General features: G+C 43.4%; 1 protein-coding gene across 5 annotated transcripts in view; it reads right to left on the reverse strand.

Moving 5' to 3' along the window:
* Positions 1–22,491, reverse strand: part of LOC126921330 (DNA N6-methyl adenine demethylase-like) — a 143,684-nt gene extending 121,193 nt beyond the window's left edge. The window contains exons 1-3 of one of the 5 annotated variants that reach the window (XM_050732821.1): positions 22,398–22,486; positions 21,138–22,053; positions 4,232–6,959 (exon numbers count right to left, since the gene is read on the reverse strand). In XM_050732821.1, coding sequence (XP_050588778.1) covers positions 4,232–5,353 — 1,122 coding nt within the window. In that variant the 5' untranslated portion in view covers positions 5,354–6,959; positions 21,138–22,053; positions 22,398–22,486. Of the gene's footprint in view, positions 1–4,231; positions 6,960–16,717; positions 17,109–19,741; positions 20,574–21,137; positions 22,054–22,397 lie in introns of those variants that run through there. The other 4 variants (XM_050732824.1, XM_050732820.1, XM_050732822.1 and 1 more) reach the window with 4 other exon arrangements.
* Positions 22,492–23,726: the final 1,235 nt, after the last annotated feature.

Genomic DNA, 23,726 nt, shown 5'->3' on the forward strand with positions numbered 1-23,726 from the left:
TTTGACAGAACAGAAAAAGATGCAAACGAAAGTGAAAAAAAGAAAAGGGAGAAGAACTTGTGGAGGAATTTGAGGGGTTAAAATCCTTTACCCTCGGTCATGAAACGGGTCAAAACAGCGAGAAAGGCGATAAAAATTGGGGCATCGCGGATGGCCTCTCGACAGCAGCCAGGTGTACGATGAACTCGAGGGTGGCCTCCTGTTTCGCGAGCAGAAAGACACGGGGGGTGAGCCTTCCCTCGGGATAAAGAGGGTGTTAAGATCCGCGATGGTGTGGGTTGTTGTGACGGCAATGCTTGTATACCGGTCGGGGCCTTCGACTCGTGCCGCTGCCCATCTATCATCCGAGCATCTCTTCCCATTCCTCTCGTTTTTCTTTTTTTTTTCTTTTTTTACCTTGCCTTTGTCGTGCGTCGTCCCGCAACTCCTAACCGGTCGACGCTGTCTCAATGTGCTCGTAAAGATCACGAAATGTTTAGAGGAGTGTTATATGTGCATCTTGTTCGTTGTTTTAAATCAAAACTGGCACAGAATTTAGAATTACACATGACTATTTGACATTTGGAATTTTAATTGTCATAATCATCTAACGATTCTAATACTATCGCGATATTATAGCACGATCATTTTTTATTCAATTATTTCTATAAAACGCCAATTCTGTGCTATTTATATTTTTTTTTGCTAGTTTTCTAATGGGATAGAGATAAAAACTATTTGGTAGAAGATTTAAATTTGTTATTAAAACTACTTTATACGTTCTTATAATTCTTAGCTAATTAAAATCACAAAATAAGGATGTTCTTTTTCCTGCTACAAGGGTCAGAAGTCGAAAAAATCGGGATGCCCCAGTTTCAACTGCCTGTCGCGATTATTATGAAATGTTGGAGGGCAGAGACGTCGCGTCCCTGTTCTAGCAAGGCGTAGAACATAGAGGAGTTTAACATAATTGGTTGTCATTGTCGCGGCATAATGGAGCAACGAAGGTGATGCATATACGGTGACGGGTTATTCAGTGATCGATTTCAAGAATCGCATATTATTTGCACTCGACAGGCTATCATCGAGCGGAACAACAATTTTCTCGTTTAATCGCGGCTCATCACGAGATGCGCTCTGCCTACGCACGGCTGTCCGTGAAAGTCACGATAATAGCTGTCAGTGACTCACTTAAGGTCAGCTCTCGGAAAGTGGCACGATAAAGACAAGAAGCAACTACGAGTCGACGACTCGTGAAAATCATCGTCGATCTGTTGAACTTTCCAGTAAAATGCCGCTCCTTGGTACGTCCGACATATGAAACTTAAGAGGTTCTAAGAAACTTAGGAAGTTTAACTGTTTTACAATTCCATCCAGTTGTAATTTATTACGAAAGCTGAGAAAGAAGTTTGATTCAATATTTTTCGAAATATTTAAACAAAATTTTTCGAACGTATATCATGTTATAATCGCTAAAAAGCATTGAATATATGTTAGGGTACTATTGAGTTTCTATAATGCAGCGAAATTGCTGTTACTGAAACGCGAGAGAGAAGCGTTATTGACTATGAATGATACGATGGAAAATGGCTGATCTAGCTGGACGATTGGTAAGAACAGCTAACATTACTCAATTTACACCCACATCTCTAGAATCCCTAACGGACAAACGCGTTTCATAGAACACATTCCTCTTATCAGTATCAACGACCGACCGTTCGATTCTCTGCCGAACATTGATCTGAATGTTTTTCTTATCGCAGTTCCATTTCACACAGAAAATAAAGAAAAGGAAGAGAAAGGACAAAAAATCTTACGCAAGAAAAGAAAGATCGAGTAAAAAAATATTGTTTAAATGAAATACTACGACTTCTCGATTTTCACGTGATTAGTATGAGAAAACTTTGCTTGTCGAGGAACGAATCGATTCGTTTTAATTGTTAGGCGAGCATGTTTTATCGTGACGAGAAGAGAGAGAAAAAGAGAGAGAGAGAGAAAGAGATGAAAGCAAAGGAGAGAAAGGAGAAAGAGAGAAGTAGCGCTAGGCCGTATCGGCAGCAAACAACACGTTTGTTTCTGAACGAGTCTGAGTTCGATACGCGATTATTATGACCCGCGACGAGCCTTGAACTTGCCCTACGATAAGCGGAGCTGCTTACGAGACGGCGACGCCGCGCGGCTGTTTGTTGCACACCGCTCTGTACACGCTTGCCCGCGACTTTGCCATTAAATTGACTCGCGTCGGAGTACAATGACCTCATGCATTCGAGTTTTCAAAACGAACTCTCCACGTCTACTCGTGGCTCGTTCTCGCTTTCGATGCCATTATCCTATCGAATCGAATCGTTCTCAAGCGTACTTTTTTTTCGATAAAGGTTAAACCTGGGTTTCGAAATTTGTTTGGAGTTTGTTTTACTTTTCGATGACTATCTTATCGAATTGAAGCAATTAAAGATATTTTAAATATCTGCTATCGTATGGATTTTGTAGAGGGATTGAAAACGTTCACTATTTTGATAATCGTTTGTCTATATGTTTGAGAAATTTTATTGCTTCGTTAATATAATTTTAATAATTGTTCGATGATTACTTAGTAGTACTTCTGGGAAATTTTTATTGCAGATGTTTCGAGAAAATTTAAATGGGTTTGAGAATATTTAACTCAGTCTCTTGCGAGATGAATTGCGATTGCAAATAAATTGCGACCGTGTTCTTACGGCGAAGAATACAATTTTCTGTTCTAATCGGAATCGGTAGTCGAGGAGCAGTACATTCGGTATAATCAACTTGCGGCAAGTTATTGGTAAATCGATGTTGTTAGAATGGCATGTAATTTTCTGTTGTATCAACGTGAACGTCACAGTCTCCTTCTTTTTTTAATAATTTTCATATGTGTAGCTCCTTGGTATCAAACAATTGAACCGTAGCATTGCAAATGCATAATTGACGATAACCTCCACTTGCAGCGCAACGTCTCTGATAAATAAAAGGAAGTAAATCATTCCCGTTGTTTCAACAAAAAATCGCGAGAAAAGCTTCTTCCTATTTTAAGAATCTAAACTGATCAGTCTCCTTTTTTAAACATTTGTTCCATGTTAACAAAAACTAACATTGTCTTTCAAACATCTAAATTGATCAATCTCTCCTTTTAAATATTTAATAAAAATACTTGTTCGACATTATAGAGTCACCAGCTCTCGATAATATTCCTTCTGATTTAAAAATTCACTCAAGTTTAATAAAAATTCATAAAGCGCAACAATTTCTTAGGAATAAAAACCAGGAGAGGGAAAATATAGGAGAACAAATTTTACAACGCTCGTTTTTGAACACAGTTCGAATCCGTCGCTAGGAAAAGCAACTGAACAGCCGAACAGCCAGCCAGCCAGCCAGCCAACGAGCCAGTCAACCCACCAACCCCCTATTCAATGTCGTTACAATAATAAACCACCTCGGTTATCTGTATTTCTGTATTTCCCTCTGGGATTCTCGGCACATTCAGGCATCGGGGCCAAGTTCAGCCTCTATCTATATATACACGGAGCGTTCTATAACGCGGCTGTATGCCAGTGTTTATCCTATCCTGGCATCCGTGCGCCACCCCTTTCTCCCAGCGGGCGCCGCGTGCACCTGGATTTTCACGAATTTCAAGGGAAACATGGGCCGACAACCAACCCCACCCTACGAACGATGTCGCGTGCCGACCACCTTCATTTTCGCGCTCGTTTCATCGCCCCTTCGATCCGCTCGTTCTCGCGGAATTACTCCAGTTACGCGGGCGCGAACGCGTGCGGCGCAACAGGATTCCTCTTCCAACGAAAGTGAATCCAGTCAGAGCGAATTTGTAACTTGTCGAGTGTTTTACGCGCCGATGTGTTTTTTTAAAGGGGAGAAGTCTTCAGTAAAGAAATGATTACAAACGATCTATGATTTAGGGACTGTTTAATAAATTACGAAAGACCCGTTTAAAGAAATATCACGTTTCGATCGTTTCAACGTGCTTCAATCAGAAAAATATACTTTGATAATTAAAATAGTAAATGTTGGTAACTAATATCTGCTCTATATAAGGCTGTTGATTGTTCTACGTATATTTCATTCTAATTAGATTAAGTTTAAATTCACTTTGGGTGCCGAACGATCTTCGCATATCGCTAATCACGAAAGGATTTCGCATATACCATCGATAAGTGATCGTGAAAATTCCAAGCTTCGTCGATGAAAACGAAATTGATTGATAAAACATACTAACCTTTTTCTCGGTGAGTTTCTCGCACCGCCTCATTTTGCAGATCTGATGGCTCTTGTCGTTGCGGCATGGCGCGCAATCTCCGCAATTGTCCTTGCGTTGACATCCGATGCACTCGCCGCACCTCTTGCGTTTCTTCTTAGCCGGTTTGTCGCTGAGTCCGCCGTCACCGTCGGCGTCAGCCATGCCGCCACCAAGGTGATGGGCCCCTCTGTTCGCAGTGGATGAAACCGCGGCTACTTGCCCGGAACTCTCGACATTTCCGGCGCCAGCGCTGTCTTCGGACTCCATCGAGCCGGCTCGCATTTTTCTACGCTCTTTTTTCCTGCCGTCGATGCCGATCGGCCTGGATGTAGGTGACGAGTCAAGCACCGTGGACATCGGGTTCTGGAAATTGGCGTGATGCAACTGAGGATACTCTGGCTTCACCACGGTCAACACCGTGTGATGAGGATGTCCAGGAGGCGGAGGCGGGAACGCCTGCACCGGACTGGAACCCAGCAACTGAATGTGCCTTTCGTCGAGTAGCTGCTGTTGAAGCGCCGGCACCTCTCTAGCTTGAACGGGAGCCGGTACCAAAGGATAACCGACGCTGCCTCTATGCGGATGCGGGGCTGGGAGCGGCGTGCCGAGCGTGTGGAAGCTAGGCAGGCCGACCGCCGACGTGACAGGTGGAGAGTGCGATATCGAGGCTGGCGACAATGGCGTGAGCGCGGTTAATTGAGGCTCTGCCTCGCTAGGAGCCGTAAATTGACTCGCGAAGCTGGGCAGACCTTCGGCGGCTGGCGCGGCGGTCGGCGCACCGCCACCAACGGCATTCTTCGACTCCCATGGCCTGTACTGGCTGGCGAGAACCACCTCACCCCGTGAATCGATCAAGCGACCCGTCAGTCCCTCGTAGTAGTCCCAGGAGGATGTCAGACCGAGTCCAACGTCCTGGGAGTGAAGGGTAGTCAGTGTTGTCGAGCTGTCCATCGCGTTGTCCCCGGCGAAGCTGCTGAATGGCGGCAGGTGACGCGCCGGATCACCTGGACCGACCGAGCTCGGCGAGGTCGCGACCGCCGCCGGAGGGCTTCCTGTTACCCTCTCGGTGGCGACGACCTCCTTCGTTACCTCGGCGCTCATCTTCCCCGCCACGTCATCTCGACGTGAACCCCCTGCACGCAGGAGGTCGTGTTACTTTTCTGCTTCCGAGAATACTATGTTTTTGACACTGGTCCGGGACGAAATCAACGACAGCACGAAAGAATATACGGTGCGTATGCGGCTGTATACGCACACGAATTTCCAATCTTTCGATCTTGTTTCCTCTATCGGGTGATTTTATAGACGTTCGTTTTTCCACGATCGTGACTGGACGCTCGTTATCGGGATTATCCGCTTTGCTCGACGCGTGCTCGGGACTCGTTTCCACAGCACCGTGACATCTGGGAGAACGGGTCGAATATTCTTTCTCTATCGATGCCTTTCCGTGCCTCAAACCTTCCGTTGGTCGATACTGAAACGCGGGTTTCTCCTAACGATTCTTCTGGTGTGTTTTCTCTGCTGGTGTTGCCTTTCTTTCTAGCTTCGTACCTTTGCGTTGTCTCGGTGTATGTGTTTCTTTTTCGTGTGTATCGGTTTGTATCGATGTGTATCAGCGTGTATGTGTGACTTTCCTGAATTTCTTCCTCTTGCCTCTCGTTTAGAGCTTTTCTTCGTTCCTCTTTCGCGTTCACTCTTGTCGTTATTCTCACTTGCTCTCGTTCTCTCGTTCGTACGTACGCTCTCGCTCTCTCTCTCGCTCTCTATAACTCTATTTCTGTCGTTTGTACTCAACAGGTTTAGGCTACGAACTGAAGTAGATCGGTTTCTCTGGGAGTAATTATATGCGAGTCCCCTTTTCCGGATATATAGGGCGGCCTGCGTTCTCTCCGTCTGTCTTTCGCTTTGGATGGGACTCTTCTTCTTTCCTTAATTAGATATTCTCATACGCGCTCTTTAAGAGTAGGTGCATCTGTTTTACTTTTTTCTCCTTTTTTCTTTTTTTTTTTGTTTTTTTAAAAAAAAGAACGTCTACCCTTACTTTTAGTTTGCCTATCACGTAAAATTTGTTTATTATAAGCTTAGAAAACTTTGTCGGTCAGATTTTTTCATTTACTTATTTCGTATGCTTCTGTCTTGCGCTTTTTTTTCTTCTTCTAATTAAATCTGTTCGCGAAGAGATCGCCGCTCGTCTAGCTGGTTAGTGAGTATATCGTTAGCTCGCTGAGTGATTAGTAGAAAAAAAGAAATGGTAGATTCTTTGGTTTACGGTTTTTACTTCTTCTTTCTTCTTTTTTACCTTTTGTTTCGTTTGTCTTTTTTTTTTTAAATCTGCTCTTAAACGTACAACAATCGTGTTAAACGCGTTTCTCCGTTTTTTTGCTTTCTTACTCTGTTTCCTTTCCTTTTTCGTTTTTTTTTCTTTCGTTTCGTCTTTCGATTTGGCACTGGCGGACTTTTTTTTATTTTTTCTTTTTTTTATTTCAGATATACTTTGTACACTAATTAGATACTATACCTCTTAATGCTTTGTCTTCTTCTGAACTTAAGCTCTTGGAATATCTTTCTTCTTTCTTTTCGCTTTCTTCCTTTCTTTCTTTGTTTTACGTCGATATAAACACACTAATTACTTCTTTCGCGTTTCGTAAGAAAATAGAAATCACTTGAGGTTAATGTGGCTTGTTAGAAGGCGGTTGATTTGTACGATCTGCAACAGAAAGACACAACACGATATTCAAATCAGTCGTTTTACAACTAAATCTATAAGACAGTTAATATCTTTGTAATTCGTCTCTCATCCATATCTTCGCACAACGATCATTTTCACTTTACACACTCTTACGCTTTTCGGGACGAACATTTCAACATTCAGAAACAAAAAGAATATACAATGGCTACAAAATGTACTTGCACGAATCCTTATTCTTTATCGAAATGTTATCTGATTAAGTTCTACTCATATATTTGGATCCAATTAGCTACATAGTATGTAAATGCTACAGTCAATACAATGATGAGATGCAAATACTTTCTGTAGCCATCGTAGTTATCTCTAGCCTCTTGAGAAATAAAAAGTTTTCACATCACACTCCCACACTTTCTATCATCATTTTCGTACACTTCAACGCCTCCAGAAAAGGAAAGAAAGAATTCTTATAACCTCTCATAAAGAATAAAAAAGGTTTCGATGAAAATAATCTTTTGCTACATCACTAAAGTTTCTCAAAAAAAAAAGAAACAAAAAAAAAGGAAAGAAGAAGAAAATATAAGAAAAGGAAAAGAAATTTGGCAGATGATCGAAATTCCTGACGAGTTGCTTCGGAAAAAACGGAGCGTTTCGAGATAAAAACGCCCCGATGACGAGGCTCATTGAGTCCTCCCCCTTCTCCATGGTCACGTGAGGCGATCGTAAGCGAGAACGTGACACGCGACTACGTGGGAACGTGTCATAGACGTTACCATAACGTGACCATCGCTAAGCCAAGGTTACTATTACGTTCGGCGTGTCTGCACACCTACTCGCTCGCTTTGATACCCGCGAATGTTGTGCCCTAGTCCCCGGACGGTTCATTCAGCGTTGCTTAGACCGCTGATGATGGCTACGAGCTTTTCGCGTTCTACCATTCTTTGTTTTCATAAAAAATGTACAGTCACTTTTCATCATTAATCTTCGTAATGTGTATATTTTGTACTTGATTTAATACTGGAAATATAATATTCATATTTTGTATATTGTAGTATTGTTAATTCATGGATGGTTCAAGGTCCAATTCAAGGCGCAATTTAACATGGTAAACAAAATAGAGATTATTTTGAATGTTTAAGGTGGAAGAAATAGTATTGTATGTTAAAAGTATAGTTGTTATGTTACATATACTATTATATATTACATATACTACATATAATAGTTTGCAGAATAGAACGTGATGTTCTATGAAAGAGTCATACAGGTATTGTATTAAATGGAACCCCACAACTCCTAAACTTTGATATTCTACCACATTATTTAACCAATAAATATATTATCATATTGTATTTTATTTTATTCTATCGTTGACCCACCGTCAACTTATCCTGTTTTAAGAAATTAATCACCCTAAAATGTTTAGTTTGTACTATCATCGAAGTACATTTACTATACCACCTAACCTTTGATTCTACGCTTCCTTTCTTGTACAATCTACCCTTGTTTACTTCAATATTCGATCGATAAATATCGAATAACATGAAACTAACGTACAATAAATTAATACACGCATTATTAAAAAAACAATCAAGAATAAAAGGAACTCTTCTACAGAATTCAACGAGTGAGCGATTCGCAAGCGGTTCCAAGCCATCGTCAAAAAGCGGTGCGATGTTGGTCCTCTGTGAGATATCGACCGCCATTTAACCCTTCTCTGTCCTTCTAACAACCTCTCCCTATCTTTCTCTCTCTCTCTTTCTCCCTTTCTCTGTCTCTTATTCGCAGTGCATAGAGTAAGTACACATCGACACGATGAGCAATGCTACGCTTCTATACGTATGTTCATGTGTGTGTGTGTGTATATGTGAATGTGTACGTGTGCTGTTGGCGCGCGCACGCCAGCCAGCTTTTGCACGGCTGGTGGATGCACATAATGGCCGGTACATAGAGAGAGCAATAGCTCTGTCGCTATCTCGCGGCCGGTTCTCCATCGCTCCGCGCCACTCTCGCTGCAAAACTCTCTCTAATAGCTTTACAGCTGTGGCCGACGGAGCTTTCGCTATCGTTGGAAACTTGCACTGTCGTTCGACGCGCACTTTCGCTTGCTGTGAATTAAAACGCGAGTCACGTTGCCTCTTCGTTCGAACTTGCGCGCGAATGCTGTTCGTCCCTTCTTCTATTCTTCGAGTATATTTCATTTGAGATTGTTTGAGAATTGTTTCATTCGATTGTGTTCAATTTAAAATCGTTTAAGAACCGTTTTAACGGTGAAACGTGTTGAAAGAATTGTACGAGCTGAAAGTGGCCTTTACAAGGATTTTGTTTGCGTTTGAAACGCTCACTTCTGGCTTTAACACGTCTTGCGTTTGATGGTTTCGACTTTTTCAGACAGATTATCGATGTTTAGAAGCATACAGAATAACCAACGGTATGTGCTATTGCTCGCAATTATTCGTATTCGTGTTACACAAAGCATGTACAATTCCTAGCCAATGGTGCAATTAAAATAGAATTTATTAATCTAATAAAGAATCGTGCGTGTCAATCGAGGACCTTCATTTTGTTTTTGTAATAGAAAGCGAATTTAGTTTTCTGGATGGCATGCCATTTTCGGGTTTCAACGTTAATATTTCCCATTTTCGAACGAGGGAAGATAATACGCTATTCGATATTATTTATACGAACGTAAGAATTTAATTCATATTTCATAATGAAAAATAAAAAAGCTTTCATACACCAGAAAGTATTTTAATTAAAATTAATTAAGCTTCGTATTAGAATTAAGATCCCTTCCTACGATATTTTTAATATCGAGTACAGCAAGATTGCAACAATACTTGCAGCAATTTTTTCAGAATATTTTCCTAAGGAAACACAGCGTAGGTACAAACAAAATTTTCGGAAGATATAGTTATACAAATAAGATCGACGAGACTAAAATTTTCAAGGCACACTACATCCTGCGCATACCACGCTGCGTCGACACGTGACATGGGACAAAGACAAATTCGGCCAGTTGGGTCGAATTAACGAAGAATCGAACAGTTCCACGAATTTCCTTGAACGAACCGCTGTGCATCAGAAATAACGACATTTGAGCGAACAGCTCGCTGCCAGGAATTCTTCGTTCCAGCACGAGACTACGATCCACTGGGTGTCACCTATTAGCACATCTTTCAGAAAAACACCACTGTCTTCAAACATCAGTGCACTTTTCGAAAAAGAATTTCATCAAATAAAAAAAAAAAATAAAAAAAGAAAGAACGCAAATTGAACCGCAGGAAAATAAATTCCTAAAATAAGTTCCAAGGATAAATTCTCCGCAAATTCCTGCAATAAATTGTCTACAAAAATACTAAAAGAATTCCACTTCTATTTCGGTTTAAATTTCCAACAATTCAAAATTCATTGTTCATTAAGAAATCCAAGTCGCGATATTTTAGTTTTGTGTGGAAACACCTGCACGAAGGATCAGCACGCAGACCACAGGAGATTGAACTCTTCTCTAACTGTCCATAAATCTAATCTACACTGAATACCGCGAACTTTAGTCTTTAAAGGTCGCGAAACTCGCCGCGCTGATAGCACGGCCGCGGAGAACGTCTGCGTTCCCTGTCTGTACGCGAAAGAAACATTAGTTCGAGAAAAGAAGTTCGAAAGAAACCGGTGAATTCATGACACGGGTATACGTTCGGCCTGCTCGAATATAAATTGCTGCAGTCGCTTGAAAATCGATTCGGCTGCTATCGGCGTCCGACTTGACGCAAAACTTTCCCGCTTCCTCGAGATGTTTTATCGTTTCTCAGACTCCTCCGGCCACGGGATCGGTATAAATTAAAGCTATCTCTCGAATGGATTTCGATTTCCTTTGAAAATGGACCGATGTGTACATATAGGTAAGCACGTGCGTGTCTGTATTTGTACGTTTGGGAAGAGAGGCGAGTTTCAAGATACGTAATTAGAATTTATGGGTTTGTTTTTAGGTGGAAATATTGGAGTGAGCGATGCAAGATACGTGGAGCAATGACATTTAGAAGGAATTATGGGCTTGTAATGAGTAATTTGTAAGCGTAACTTGAATCATCGAAAATGACCACAAAACTTACAGTCAAAAGATTTTCAGAACATAAGCCACAGTTACTCCAATTTGTAGAAACCTGTCTATATAGACTTTACCAGTTTTATCAAAATGTAGGTGTATTTTGCGCTTGTCTGTATTATGCCGTAAAAATTCCAACAACATAATCTTTTGAATTCACTGCCACATCGAACACAAAACTACAAATTTCATTGTAGTCTTTATACCTTAATTTTCCTTGAAGAATCTTATTATAGAATTTAGAGAACTAATTATAATAAAATCAACAACGTAATTTATACGTTTCTACATAGATGTATCGTAGTATCGTAAGAAAAAGCCTGATTAGAGATCGACCAAAACAGTGTCGTCTGTCCTTCAGTTGTTAGTTTTCATAGGGAAAAAAGCCTATGTGACTAAAGTCACCTAGTTCTTGCGGAGCGTTAACAGGATGAGATTAAAGAGAGGAAAAAATAACGCTAATGGAGAGGGACGATTTGAATTCAAAGAGTGTTGATCGAGAAGTGTTGAACGTCGATCGAGAAGTGAGAACGTTGATCGAGAGGTCGAAGAGTAGAGTTGTTAGCGTTGTCGTGTTGCGAGAGTTGCTAGCGTTGTTGAGAGATTGAGTTGTTAGCGTTGTGGAGTTGCGTGAATTACTAGCGTAGCTGAGAGATTGAGTTGTTAGCGTTGTCGAGTTGCGAGAGTGGTCGAAGTAAAGTACGATTGTTACATTTAATTCAAATTAAACAACCATCGTTTTCTGTCTAATTAATATCTGTATAATTTATTTATTGTAAATAAATTATAAATAGTATCAGGAAAAATTTATACCTAAATTTCCACGATACTACAGTATTCGTGTAAGCTACAAATAAACCTCCAACCGGATCTCAAATAATCAATAAAGAAAGACGCAAGTTGCTACAAAAATCCCAAATTATTATAGATTCAAGAATTACCATAAATTTCGAGGCGGAACGAGGACTAATTGTCGGAAAATAAGATGTGAGAGTGCAAGAACGGATCTATGAGTACGCATAGCGGAAGGGGCGTCGCGACGCCGGAAGACGAGACGAAATTTCGAAAAGCTACGTCGTGGCCGTGAAAAGAAGCAGGAAGAGGGGACGCAGCTGGCGCCTGGTCGCGTTGTTGCACTCTCGTCGAATCGACCGTGTACGAGAGGGCCCTGACTGCTTTGTGTGCGTACGAGTTGCGCGCAGAAAAATTCAATAGCGCGCGCGCTGGTCGCGCTAGCGTGCGTAGCGACACCGAACGATATATCCCGTCGTCGGCACGCAGGAGCGCGGCTTCCCAGAAGCGCAACGCGCCGCGGACCAGCTGGCCAACAGAAAGAGAGATCGGAGATTCCGCGCGCTTGGAATTAATATTAGACGGCGACGAGTGCGCGCCATCGAAAAAACCGAGCTAACGAAACCTGTGCTACGAGGCGACCCGGACCTTTGTGCGCGCGGAATATTCTACAGCCGCATACGAACACACGTTGATGAAAATTAAAAACAATTGTGGCAAGAGACGATGAATAATTATCTTATAAATTTCAATTGTCAAATGTTTTGAGTTTTAGAAATATGGTGTTGAAAAGTGGTTTCATTTGGTGTAATTAAGCAGAGAGAGAGAGAGAGAGAAAGACTGAAGGAGATATTCTTAGGATGAAATTTACACGCATCGTCGAAAACAAATTGATCAGAGAATAATGCAAATAACTTGATCCTTGAGAAATTAAATGTTAATTATGTATATAATTATTCAAGTACTTAAAATTGAAAAACTTTTAGAAAATGATGTTATATAATAAGTTTGCCTTTTGAGTGGCGAATAATGATTGAATTAGTATGAGGTGAAAATTTGTCCATCTGCATGTACAAGACTGATAATTCGCTAAAAAGAATCTGAACTTCTCGCGTATAAGAAGTAACTCGTACTGATAAAACTCGTATCTTCTTAAACTTCTTTGTAAAAACCAATATTGTTTTAGGTATTAAACATTAAAAAATTCTATTAAAAAACCAATCTCGTTATGTGATTTTAACGAGGGAACTTTCATTCCTTGTATGATTTGCGAACTAATTTTTCTTTAAATTGTAGACACGTGTCGGTAGACGCTACCCTTTCGATATATTTTATCTTGAAAAATCAATCCTCTTAAGTATGTATATCTCATCGAGGCGCAAGCTGCATCGCACCCTGTACATCGAGCGAAGGATAATTGTCAACGACACGTTCGTGCGTATATCGTCGTTCGACCGTAGCGTGCTCCTTTCTTCCTTTTTTTTTTTTTTTTATTTTTACAAGAAACGACGCCGCGGAATTCTGCGCGTCTCGTTTCGTTATTATCGTGTACCCGTATCGAGCAGTTACGGCTGGCTCGAACTCCTTTGTTCCACTCGGCCACGGCGTCGCGCCGCGTTATCGTGACGCGGGCGAATTTCGCCTCGACGATTTTGCACGCGGCCGCACGGCACGCATGGAATTGTCGATTCGTCGCAGACTTTGCTCCTTCCTACTGATACGGCGATGCTTGGAAAAACAGAAAATTTCAGCTAAAGAGCAAGTTACAGTAACAAAATTTCGAATTAACTATTTGCTTCAGATAGAAGTTACGTGTTCCTTCCTTTTTTTCTACGTAACTATTTAAAAAAAAAGTATCTTGTAATTCGAGAAATGTATCATTTGAGGCAAACAAAATTGTTACTTGAAGCTCTGAAAATTTTCGGAATATTCTTAGAGAAAATTATGAATCGTTGATTCATTTTAATTATATGTTTCCTCCTTTTTTAAAAGGGATTAGTGCAACCGGTTTTTACCCAGGCTCAGTGTAAGCAGTTATGCAACCGTTCGAAAGAAAAGTTTAGGAAAAGAAAAAATAGGTATTTTAAACGTTCTTGTAAACATTGTGCACTCCAAAACCAAGTTTCAAATGATGCACAGACGAAAACCAGTAAAGAGGCACTCGAGGCGTGTATACATATATATGCTGATTGATATATATGCTTGAGAGAATCACAGTTTAGGCAATCTTATCGCTCACGGAGGTGTTCGATAGTTCAAAAGTCCCGACAAGTTATATAACTCAGATATCGCGTGTCAAACGGTGTAGTGTTCGATGTAACAGTTCCTGCATCATTAACATGCTCTAAACAATCATAATTTTACACGGAAATTATCAATATCAACTTGACATTGTAGCTCACAAATTTCAACCACGACCTTCAATTAAACTGACTGTAGTTTTAATTTCGCACAAAGCCGTAGGTATTATATGTCAGGATAATTCTCACTTCAAAAATTAGAATATCATTTACGAATCTGTAAACCACTTACAAATTGTACTCCAAGAACTTTTAATACAAATGATCAACAATTTGAACATTTTTCTTACTGAAGCTGTTCGTGACATTTTCTCTTATCCTTTATTAAACAAAAATAAATTCAACTAACAATTTGTATACATACTATCAGTGGAAAAATGAACATTTATCGTTTCTCTTATCTATTTCTCACCAAAGTAGAATAAAACTTTAACTATTATTAACATGCAAACTGGTAGACGAAATTCCGCACCGACAAAATCCAAATATATCAGCGAGAAGAATATCCTAAGAATTAGAAATTCATTAACCCGAAGACATGAAGAGCAAAATCAAAGTCAACGCAAGTGGAATAGAAACTGTCAACCAAAATTCTACAACTCTTCCTGATACGCAAATTACAAAGAAATCATCTTTCAGCAAAAACCATGGAAAGATGGAAAGAACCACTTTAGGAACGAGAAATTCATAAACGACAAGGCCTGTAACGAGATGCCAAAGCGACTCCAGTGGCATACCAAAAATTAAATAAAACTCTATAACTTCTCCTAATATAGACACAAGCCACCAGAAAAGATTCTATTCTCGCAAATACTAAAAAAACCAACGAAAAATTCATTAACAAGTAGAACTGAAATGCAATCTACCCTATGGTCGAGGAGCAGGAAGCAAGAGCAGTAGGTGAACCGGTGGGAAATCGGCAAGAGTGTCAGCGGGGGTTCATAATTATTATTCGGGCCCGGTTCCGCTTATCTCCGTTTCCGCAGGCGTAAATCCACAGCGATAAGCTCGGTTTTTCACGAGACTCGGCGTACGTCGCGCGCTAATTCCGGCATTACGGCGACGAGGAACAAAAATGGCGGTGCGCCTCGGTCGCCCGCTGGCGCGCGCGCGCTCATGTCACGTCCCCCGTCCCCGCTAGAGGCCGAAAAAAGGAAAGGCGAAGAAGAAAAAAAGACGAACTCTCCTCTCTCGCGGCGGCCCCAAGCAAAAAAGCTCCGGGTATACTTTCGCCGACCTCGTGGTGGCGAGCGCGCGCACCCGCGCCCGCTCGACTCTCGCGACAAAGGCTGCTTGATTCAAGGTCCCACGCACACGCACACGTCGCTGGATCCATACACACGAGCTCACGAATGCACGCGTTCGTCCGAGCGCATGCTGCCAGCGGCGTGGCCAGCTAATATGGTGCCCCACGAAAATACGGGTACGGCACAGCCCTCCTCAGTTCGAATCTCCTATCTAATATTTTTTCATTTTTCGAGATACGTTGAAACGTTTGACGTTCCTCGTGTTGTTTTATATTTCGAGATTTTGGAGCATGTTGATGCACATATGAGCTGAAGGTCATAAGGACGTAAATCAGTTCACCGCTATTTTGTGAAACGAAATGCTGTTTTATGTTTATCGACTTTGAGATTAAGAAGGACATACCGCGACACAAAATAAAATTACTTGTCAGCTGCTGTGAAAGAACGTACAAGTGATTTGGCTAAATATTGAGTTGGACGTGCTTATACGTACGAGAGGAAACTAGGAGAGATTGGAGGAATCGATGAAGGCGTAAGGAGTTTGATAAATAGTTTAGTGGTATTTGGATGTAGAAGGAAATTGAGAAGTTGGAAGAATTGATGGAGCTGTGAATTTGTAGATTGATGGAGTAGGAGGTGATTGGTAGGATAGGGAATGGGACAGGAGAGAAGGTATGTTGATACAATTGGAACATTACGAAATAGAAAAATTAAGAGCTAATGAAAGTGAACGATGAAGCAAGCAGAAAATGCTTCAAATTTGAACAAAGTATCAAAATTATAAAGACGACGCTATTATAGAAGACGGCAGTACTTTGTAAAAGTCCAACGTCTGTCGCCTATTAGGATCGTGAATCTGAAAACAGACGTGAATGCAAAACCATGAACCACAGAATCGACAAACTTAAAAGATGACGGTGGTCTCAACAGATTTAAGCAAAACACAATCTACAAGAGATTTACAGCATCAGGGCGAAGCGTGAATCGAGGATCCGAGCGAAGCATTAACTTTACACGAGCTATCGATAAGATTCGCGTGTCGAGATCGAACTTGGAGGAAGTTTATCTGGATTGGAGGAACGATAAGTATTGGCCCGATGTCTGGGCCAAGCACGCTCTCGTGAGTGTCAAGCACGAAACGAATAAAATTCGAAGAGAAGTATTTCGGAGCACGGTTTCCAATATGGTGAAAGATAGCCTCGTGCATAGAGAAGAAAACGAACCAGCGAACGTCGAAAGAAAAGCCGTAGCTGAAGGTATCATAAAACGGTATTTACTCCCGTATTAAGTAGCAATAAATAGCGAAGAAAGAAGCCGTGATAACTGACGTCATCCACTTACTCAAGTCATAACAATACTGTTTTTGTAGCGGCGATTACTAGCATCGTCGAAGAATATATAACTTATTCATCCGCTGAAAGCTACGGCCTCGCATACTACGCCATTGATAACCTCTCTTCGATGCCAGTGCATTCGTTGTACGAAGCACACCGTAGTTCAACATTCGTACGTAAGTACCACGATTATCGATTCGCCGACAACAGAAACGTTCCACCCTGGATCCGATTTCAACTTCTTCCTCTCGACCGACCCGTTTACCCTAAGCCACCCATTTTTCAGTTCTCTAAATCCCTGGGTGTCACTTTCTTTGTCGCGAGTTACACGTTTGATAAAAAGGCTAGAAATCGATCAAGAGAAAGAGAAAATGGAATAAAAACGCTGCAAAACGATCATAGACGTGGACGTTGTTCCCAGGAACGACCGGGTCACTTGTTGCTGGCGTGCACCGGCGTCGAAATCGCTCGGACGGGACGCGGGGATGGGCATTGGTCAAGCGACGCTTTTACGGCACTGCGTACGGTGTTCGACGGCGGACGAACGCGCTCGAGTGCGCATTGATTCGCGCGAGTGCGCGCGGCTCTGTGTGCTGGAACACGTACGCGTAACACGCGCGTATATTCGCCGTATGCACGTTGGTTTGGCCGTCGTAAAACGGACCACAGCTGGTGTTGTACCGTGCACGAACGTCCACGCAGACCACGGCCGCGCGATACGTATGCACACTGCACATGCACGCACGTGCGCGCGTAAGAGCACAAGGAGTGCGCATGCGCTCGTGCACTTTCACGATATGTACCGCAAACATACGTCGTGACGACGTAACATGCGGTACACCGGTGTACATCGAGCATACATACGGAGCGAAACGGTAGAACGGGTAAGAACCGGGGCGAAACGAAATAGAAAAGAACGCTAGAGAAACACGAGGTAATAAGAACGGCTATATGTAATGTCTATGCTGAGGACGTTGTTGAAGACGTTACGTATATGTTTGAAAAACGACAGCAGTGGCATTCTCGTGCAAAGAGGTGCGTAACGGTCCGACTAGGTGGAGAAGAATGGTGGGGGTAAGGGGGGCGGGCACACTGTTAAACCCACCCACACAAGCACATGATATCGGAAATGATATAAAATTGCGTCGAGCGCGCCGCTGATATTTAAATTGGTTCGCTAAACCACGGATTAATGCGCACAACGACGTCCGACAGCCCACGCAAAGAGCGGGCTTCGAAAAAGGGCGTACTACGAAAGGGAGAAAAAGGAACAAGAAACTATAACGTATACGCTCCGTTCTGGGCCGATCGGCGATCCTTCGAAAACAACGTTTCACCATCGATACCTGTTTCTACGTTGGACAGGTGTTCGCTTCGCGTCTATACTGCTTTGAGCACCGCATATGCATATGTATTTCGTTTCTTTATCAACGTCGTTCGATACTTCATGCAACTGCTTCGCCTTTTCCGTTGGTTTACTTTCGTTCTTTTTACTTCGTTCGATCGAGCTAGATCACGGAACGCGTAGTCACTGAAGACCGGTTATGATGGTTACGACGGTTACGAATGGGTCTAAAACACGCGATAATATGAAAATTTCACGCATAGTACGCGTAACTGTCCCGGCACGCGAACCACAACGTACAACGCACAAAGCGTACAACGAGTGTACGGTCCGGTCGACTTGTTATCTCCTTGTAAATTTGTTACGGAACAGTCCGAATTTAGGCGCGAGAGCAACTATCGAACGATTCATGCAGGTCGTCCGTAAATAAGATTCACGATCAAAAAACGATTACGAGTACAAAATCAACTTAAAAAACTATGCTGAAAGTACTGAAACTGTTTCTCTATGCATGGCATGAATGTCAGAATATATGTTATATATGATAAATAACTGATAAAAATGTCCTCGTTTTGGAAAACAGCCACACGTGACAACGACTATAAAAGTTGCAAAAAATGATAACAAGTCGCTGATATCGATAAATATTTAAATGATTGAAATTATAAAGAATACCTTTTTGCGAAATTTCTCTTCTTTCCTACCTGATGGATTACCCAAGTCACATAGCGATTCTAGTATTAACGCCTCGGCTAATAATATATTTATTGGAGCAAAGAAAAGAAAAATACACGACAAAAGTATTCTCTATTTCATACACGGAAAACAACTGCTCGCTTTTCGAACGGCCGCGCTTCGACTTTCGCCTCGCGACTCTACCTACTCTGTATTCGCGCGTCCGACTTCATCGCGGTCTATTCGCGGCCAAGTTCATTCGCAACCCTTTCGAACAGTGCCGGCGCAAAAGGGGGCAAGAAAGCAGAAGAAAAATCGCCGAGGAAGAAGAAAGAAGAAAGACAGAAGGAAAAGGATGAAAAAAGTAACATGGAACAGGTAAAAGGGATACTGTGCGTGCCCTTAAATCTCTTGGCGCCCGTTGTTCTCGCGGTCCACGACGTTAGTTCCTTGTCCGTTCCGATCCGTTCCACCGTTCCGTGAAGCGAGTAGGCCGAAATTCGCCCCCTCCTACCACCTTCTCCGCCGTCGCCGCCGCCGCCACCCCCACCTCCCTGTCCGCGGCTGTAGCGCGCGGCTCGCCAACACAAAAAAGGAGGAACACCCACAGGAAAGGGAACCGGAGGAAAAAAGGAAGGAGATAGGAATAGAGCGAGAGAGAAAGGGGAATTGATCGCATTCGCGACGGCGGAACAGAGAGAGCTTCTCCTTCGGATTACTTTGCATTCCTGTCGTTAGGAACGCGCCCGTTAATTTTCGATTTCGACCGATCGTTTCTTTAGATCCACGCGTTGTTGCAGAGAGATTGAGAAAGAAACGGATATATTACTATTTGGACCGTTTACAATGGATGGAAATGAAAAGTTACCCGATGGAAATTTATCTTTTCCCTGTCTAGCACGAGGACTACGATTCGACGTGGCCGTTAAAACGACCCTTAACGATCCCGAAGTCGATCGCGTGTGTACGCGTCGATTATTATCGCATAAACTACAAATTGCACGTTATTACCGGGCTGCGTTTTTCTCTGTACGTTACACACGTCTATAGATCAGGGTCAAATTGTTCGTGCTTGATCCTCGTGGTGTACTCAAGCCGTTGCCACACAATATCCCACTTCCGATACCACTGCTGGAGCCCGATAGCGGCCGTTGCCGATGAAAATTTTTGACACGGGATCACGATCGAAATTTCAACGAACTGTGTGTACCGCACCACGCGGTTTATTGCATAGACGAAATCTTGAAACACACGTTACATACAGTTACATATACAAGCACTATGTAAGTATAGCAAGGAACACGCGAGCAGTGACTGCAAGATTCGAACGTTAGAAAATCAATTATGTATCTGTTTCTTGTTTTCTCCCGTTTTCTTCACCACACCAGGCGAGCCGGCACCAAACTCTACACAATCGACGAACAGCACTCCGTGTGTAGTCGATAATGCTGTTTACCAAAGCGGCGTTTGTTCCCAGTCAGGCTAGGCTAGGTTCACGCGCAATCGAGGCGAAAAACAAAATAAAAGGATCTCTCTCTCTCTCACTCTTTCTTTCTCTATGTAACTTTACGTGTACGGTATAGGTCGTGATGCGCGCGGGTTTATATGGAAGAGAATGGTGTTTAAGAACCTGTTTCCCATACACTACGCGACGAACCGTCGGAGCCGAGCCTCGAAAAGACCGGGAATCTCGAAGGGATGCACTTTGGCCCGTCACCCGTCTGACGACGACACAACGTGTTTTTGCCTGACGCACCGCGCGAGACTCGTGAAACATTCACAGCACGATGCGTGCACGCCGTGCTCGAGGACACTACCGTGCATCGCCGCCGGCTAGCAGGAGGCGTTGACGGCAATGGTAGTGGTGGCAGCGGTGGTAGTGGTCTGGTGGTGGTGGTGGCGGTTGCGACGGTGGTGGTGGTGGTGGTGGTGCCGATGGTGATGGTGGTAGAGGTAGAGGTGGTGGTGGCGATGGTGGTGGTGGTGGCGGTGGCGATGGTGATGGTGGTGGTGGTGAGATTGTGAGATTGTGGTAGAGGTGGTGCCGATGCTGATGGCGGTGGTGATGATCGGCGGACTTAGCAAAAAGACCACGGCGACGAAAACGTGTCGCGGGTGAGAACTTCCGTATGATCGTTCACAAGGGAAAAGGGGATTTACATCGGGACACGCTTCGCTTTCGTTGATCCGTGTCGTTTGCGGACACTTGGTGTGTTCTCGGTGGCGTGTACGTTCAATCGGAACAGGTTCCCAATGTCAACAATAGCACAACGAACGACAACGAGAAAGACACAACGATAGAGGATGAATAACTAAACACATCGAAACACATCGTTCCCACCGAAACGGATTGGTATCGGGCGCATCGATAGATCCACGGAAACGTTAGCTTAGCTCGCGCACTTACCCTTCTCCTTCTCCTTCTCTTCGGTTTCTTCGGCTGGACGAGGTATTTCTCTCTTTGTTGCTCGGCAGGCACACGCTCCAGCTCTGTCTTCCGCGCGACGATTCTCTTCCTCCGGCGCTCTCTCACTCTCTTTCTTGTGTTCTCTTTCTCTCTCCGTTCTCCTACTAGTCGACGAGTAGCAGCAGCAGCCGCTGCGCGAGTAAGGGAGAAAGGAGAGAAGCAGAGAGAGAGGGAGGGAGAGAGGGACAGAGGAGAGAAGGAAAGATAAAGAGGGAGAGCCGAACGAAAGCGAGAGTGATCCTCCGTGCTCTCTCCCTCTTGCTGCACACTCCACCCGTCCGGTCGCCCTGTCGCCGTCGTTGCCTTTGCCGTTGTCGCTGTCGTAGCCGCGGCGGACCCACTACAGCCACTACCGTTGCCGTTCTAATGCCCTACCGGCGTTACATTCCAAATTTTTCTTCGATCGGTCGGCACTGCGATCGATCTCAGAGGCGCCAAAAACCAACGTTCATCCACAATCACCGATAATATCGACACGACAAGACGTAGGAACTCTGGTCGCGGAAACCGTTTAACACTGTCTCTGCCGTTCTCGTTCTTCCTGCTACCCGTGTCCCTATCCTGTCCCTTCGATTTGCTTTTACCACGAAATTTTGCTCCTTTTCCCCACTGTTTCTCCGTCTCGTATCACCGTACGTATACATATACTTCCCGATCACTTTGTTGTTCCTTCTTTTATCAACACACTAAACGATCGAAACGATGAACCACGAGCGGAACATACACGTGTTTTTACGAGAGCCATTCAAAGAAGAAACTTCTCCGTTTATTTGACCATAACAATAGTAACACCGTTCTTTTTCGTTCCTATTCCACTCCAGTCATACGAATCGTCGCGCGTCGATCGAGAAATCACCTAGAGCCGGCGTCGTCTTTTAATATTCCTGCTCCTACTCACGCACGCTCGCATACGCACATACAACCACGCACGCACACCTCGCGCGTTCCTCCCTTTCTCACTCTCTTTCCTTCCCTCTCTCTCTCTCTCTCTCTCTTTCTTTCTGTCTCACTCGTTCGTGCTTTCTTTCGTTTTCTCTCGCGCTCCCTCGTTCGTACACGTTCACGTTCGAAGCTTCATACTACGTGCACACTCCGTGTAATCCTGGCCGAATAATACCTAGAAACACACAACACACAACACACATTTACGAGACACAACGTCGGCCGGCTACTCTTGGACGACGTATCAAAACACTATACCTTTGGTTCGGCGGACTGCCCCGTGGTGAGTGTGCTCGCCGCGCGGTGACTGTATGCTCCAAGAGTATTCTTTGTCCGTTCGGAGTCGCAGCTGCCCGCGTTTCGGCCGTCGGTTGCGATTCGGGCATGTTCGGCTATTCTCGGGTGTCATCCCGTTCGTCATGGCGGGAACCCAGGATATACCCAGGACCATCGGTGGAAAGGGAAAGGGAAAAGGGAAAGGGGAACTCGAGCGTACGTTCGTGCACCGCGTCTCTTATTCTCCCTCTCCTATTCTCTTTGCCGCTGTTGTATACGCGAGAAAAAGTAAACGAGACGGTAACGGAGAAAGAAAAAGAGAGCGAGCCAGAATAAGAGAGAGGGAAACGAGAGTGAGTTAGTTGACCGAATACAAGACGAAGCACGAAAGATTTCGATGCGTTTCTGGAGTGGGGGGTGATCAACGGGAGTGGCGGGGAGATAGAAGCACGCGCAAGCGCGATAGACCGGGCTGCAACCCCTCGTGCGATGCCTAAGCAACAAGGGGATGCTGCGAGCCTGCTTCGACCCAAAGCCAAGCTTTCGCCTTCTTCTGTTTCCTCCTTTTCCTCCGCGCTCTTCTAGTTACATTCTTCGCTACTCCTCGAATTGCTCCTGATTAACCAACGATTTTCTCCCACCGTTGGGAAATCCTGAGAAAATTTTTCCCGTCTGATGAAACATTTTTTCGAACCGATAGAATTTCGCCTGTACATTATATTTCCTTTTCATATCTATGGTATTATTCAATCTGTAAAATTGTGACATAAAAAACAAAATTATAAATTATTTGTAATATACATAAACTACGAACAGGGATGATATCCTTTCAAAGTAAAAAAATCAGTATTATATTGTATTCTTTGAATTTATTGAAAAAAAAAAATTATTATTCCGCCTCGTTACTACATTTCTAACATTGTACGGTCATTTCCAGTTTATCCAAACAACATCAACTTCTTCGCAGGGGACAACAACACAGTGTCCGTTTCTTACGGTCGAGCAGGTCACACCGAGGACAGCCGTGCGAAGGGTTAATCGGGATTTGGTAACCCAAATTTCGGAACGAATGCCCAGCCACAAAGCGGACGAAGAGGAGATGGGGCGTTTATCACGTGTCGAACGCGCGACACCTCCTTTATCTTGGTAATTTTCGGGTCGAGTGCGACGAGGAGAATCGAGCCCTGAAGGAGAAGGGTTGTAGCTCGGCTGTAGGACCGAAAAGTCGTTGATATCGAATCGGAGAGGCACGTCGAAATAAATCGTTAGCGACTAGAAGGGGAAACAGAGGAGAAATGTTGTATACCGCCG

The sequence above is a fragment of the Bombus affinis genome, chromosome 10 (assembly GCF_024516045.1).
Source record: "Bombus affinis isolate iyBomAffi1 chromosome 10, iyBomAffi1.2, whole genome shotgun sequence".
NCBI lineage: Eukaryota > Metazoa > Arthropoda > Insecta > Hymenoptera > Apidae > Bombus > Bombus affinis.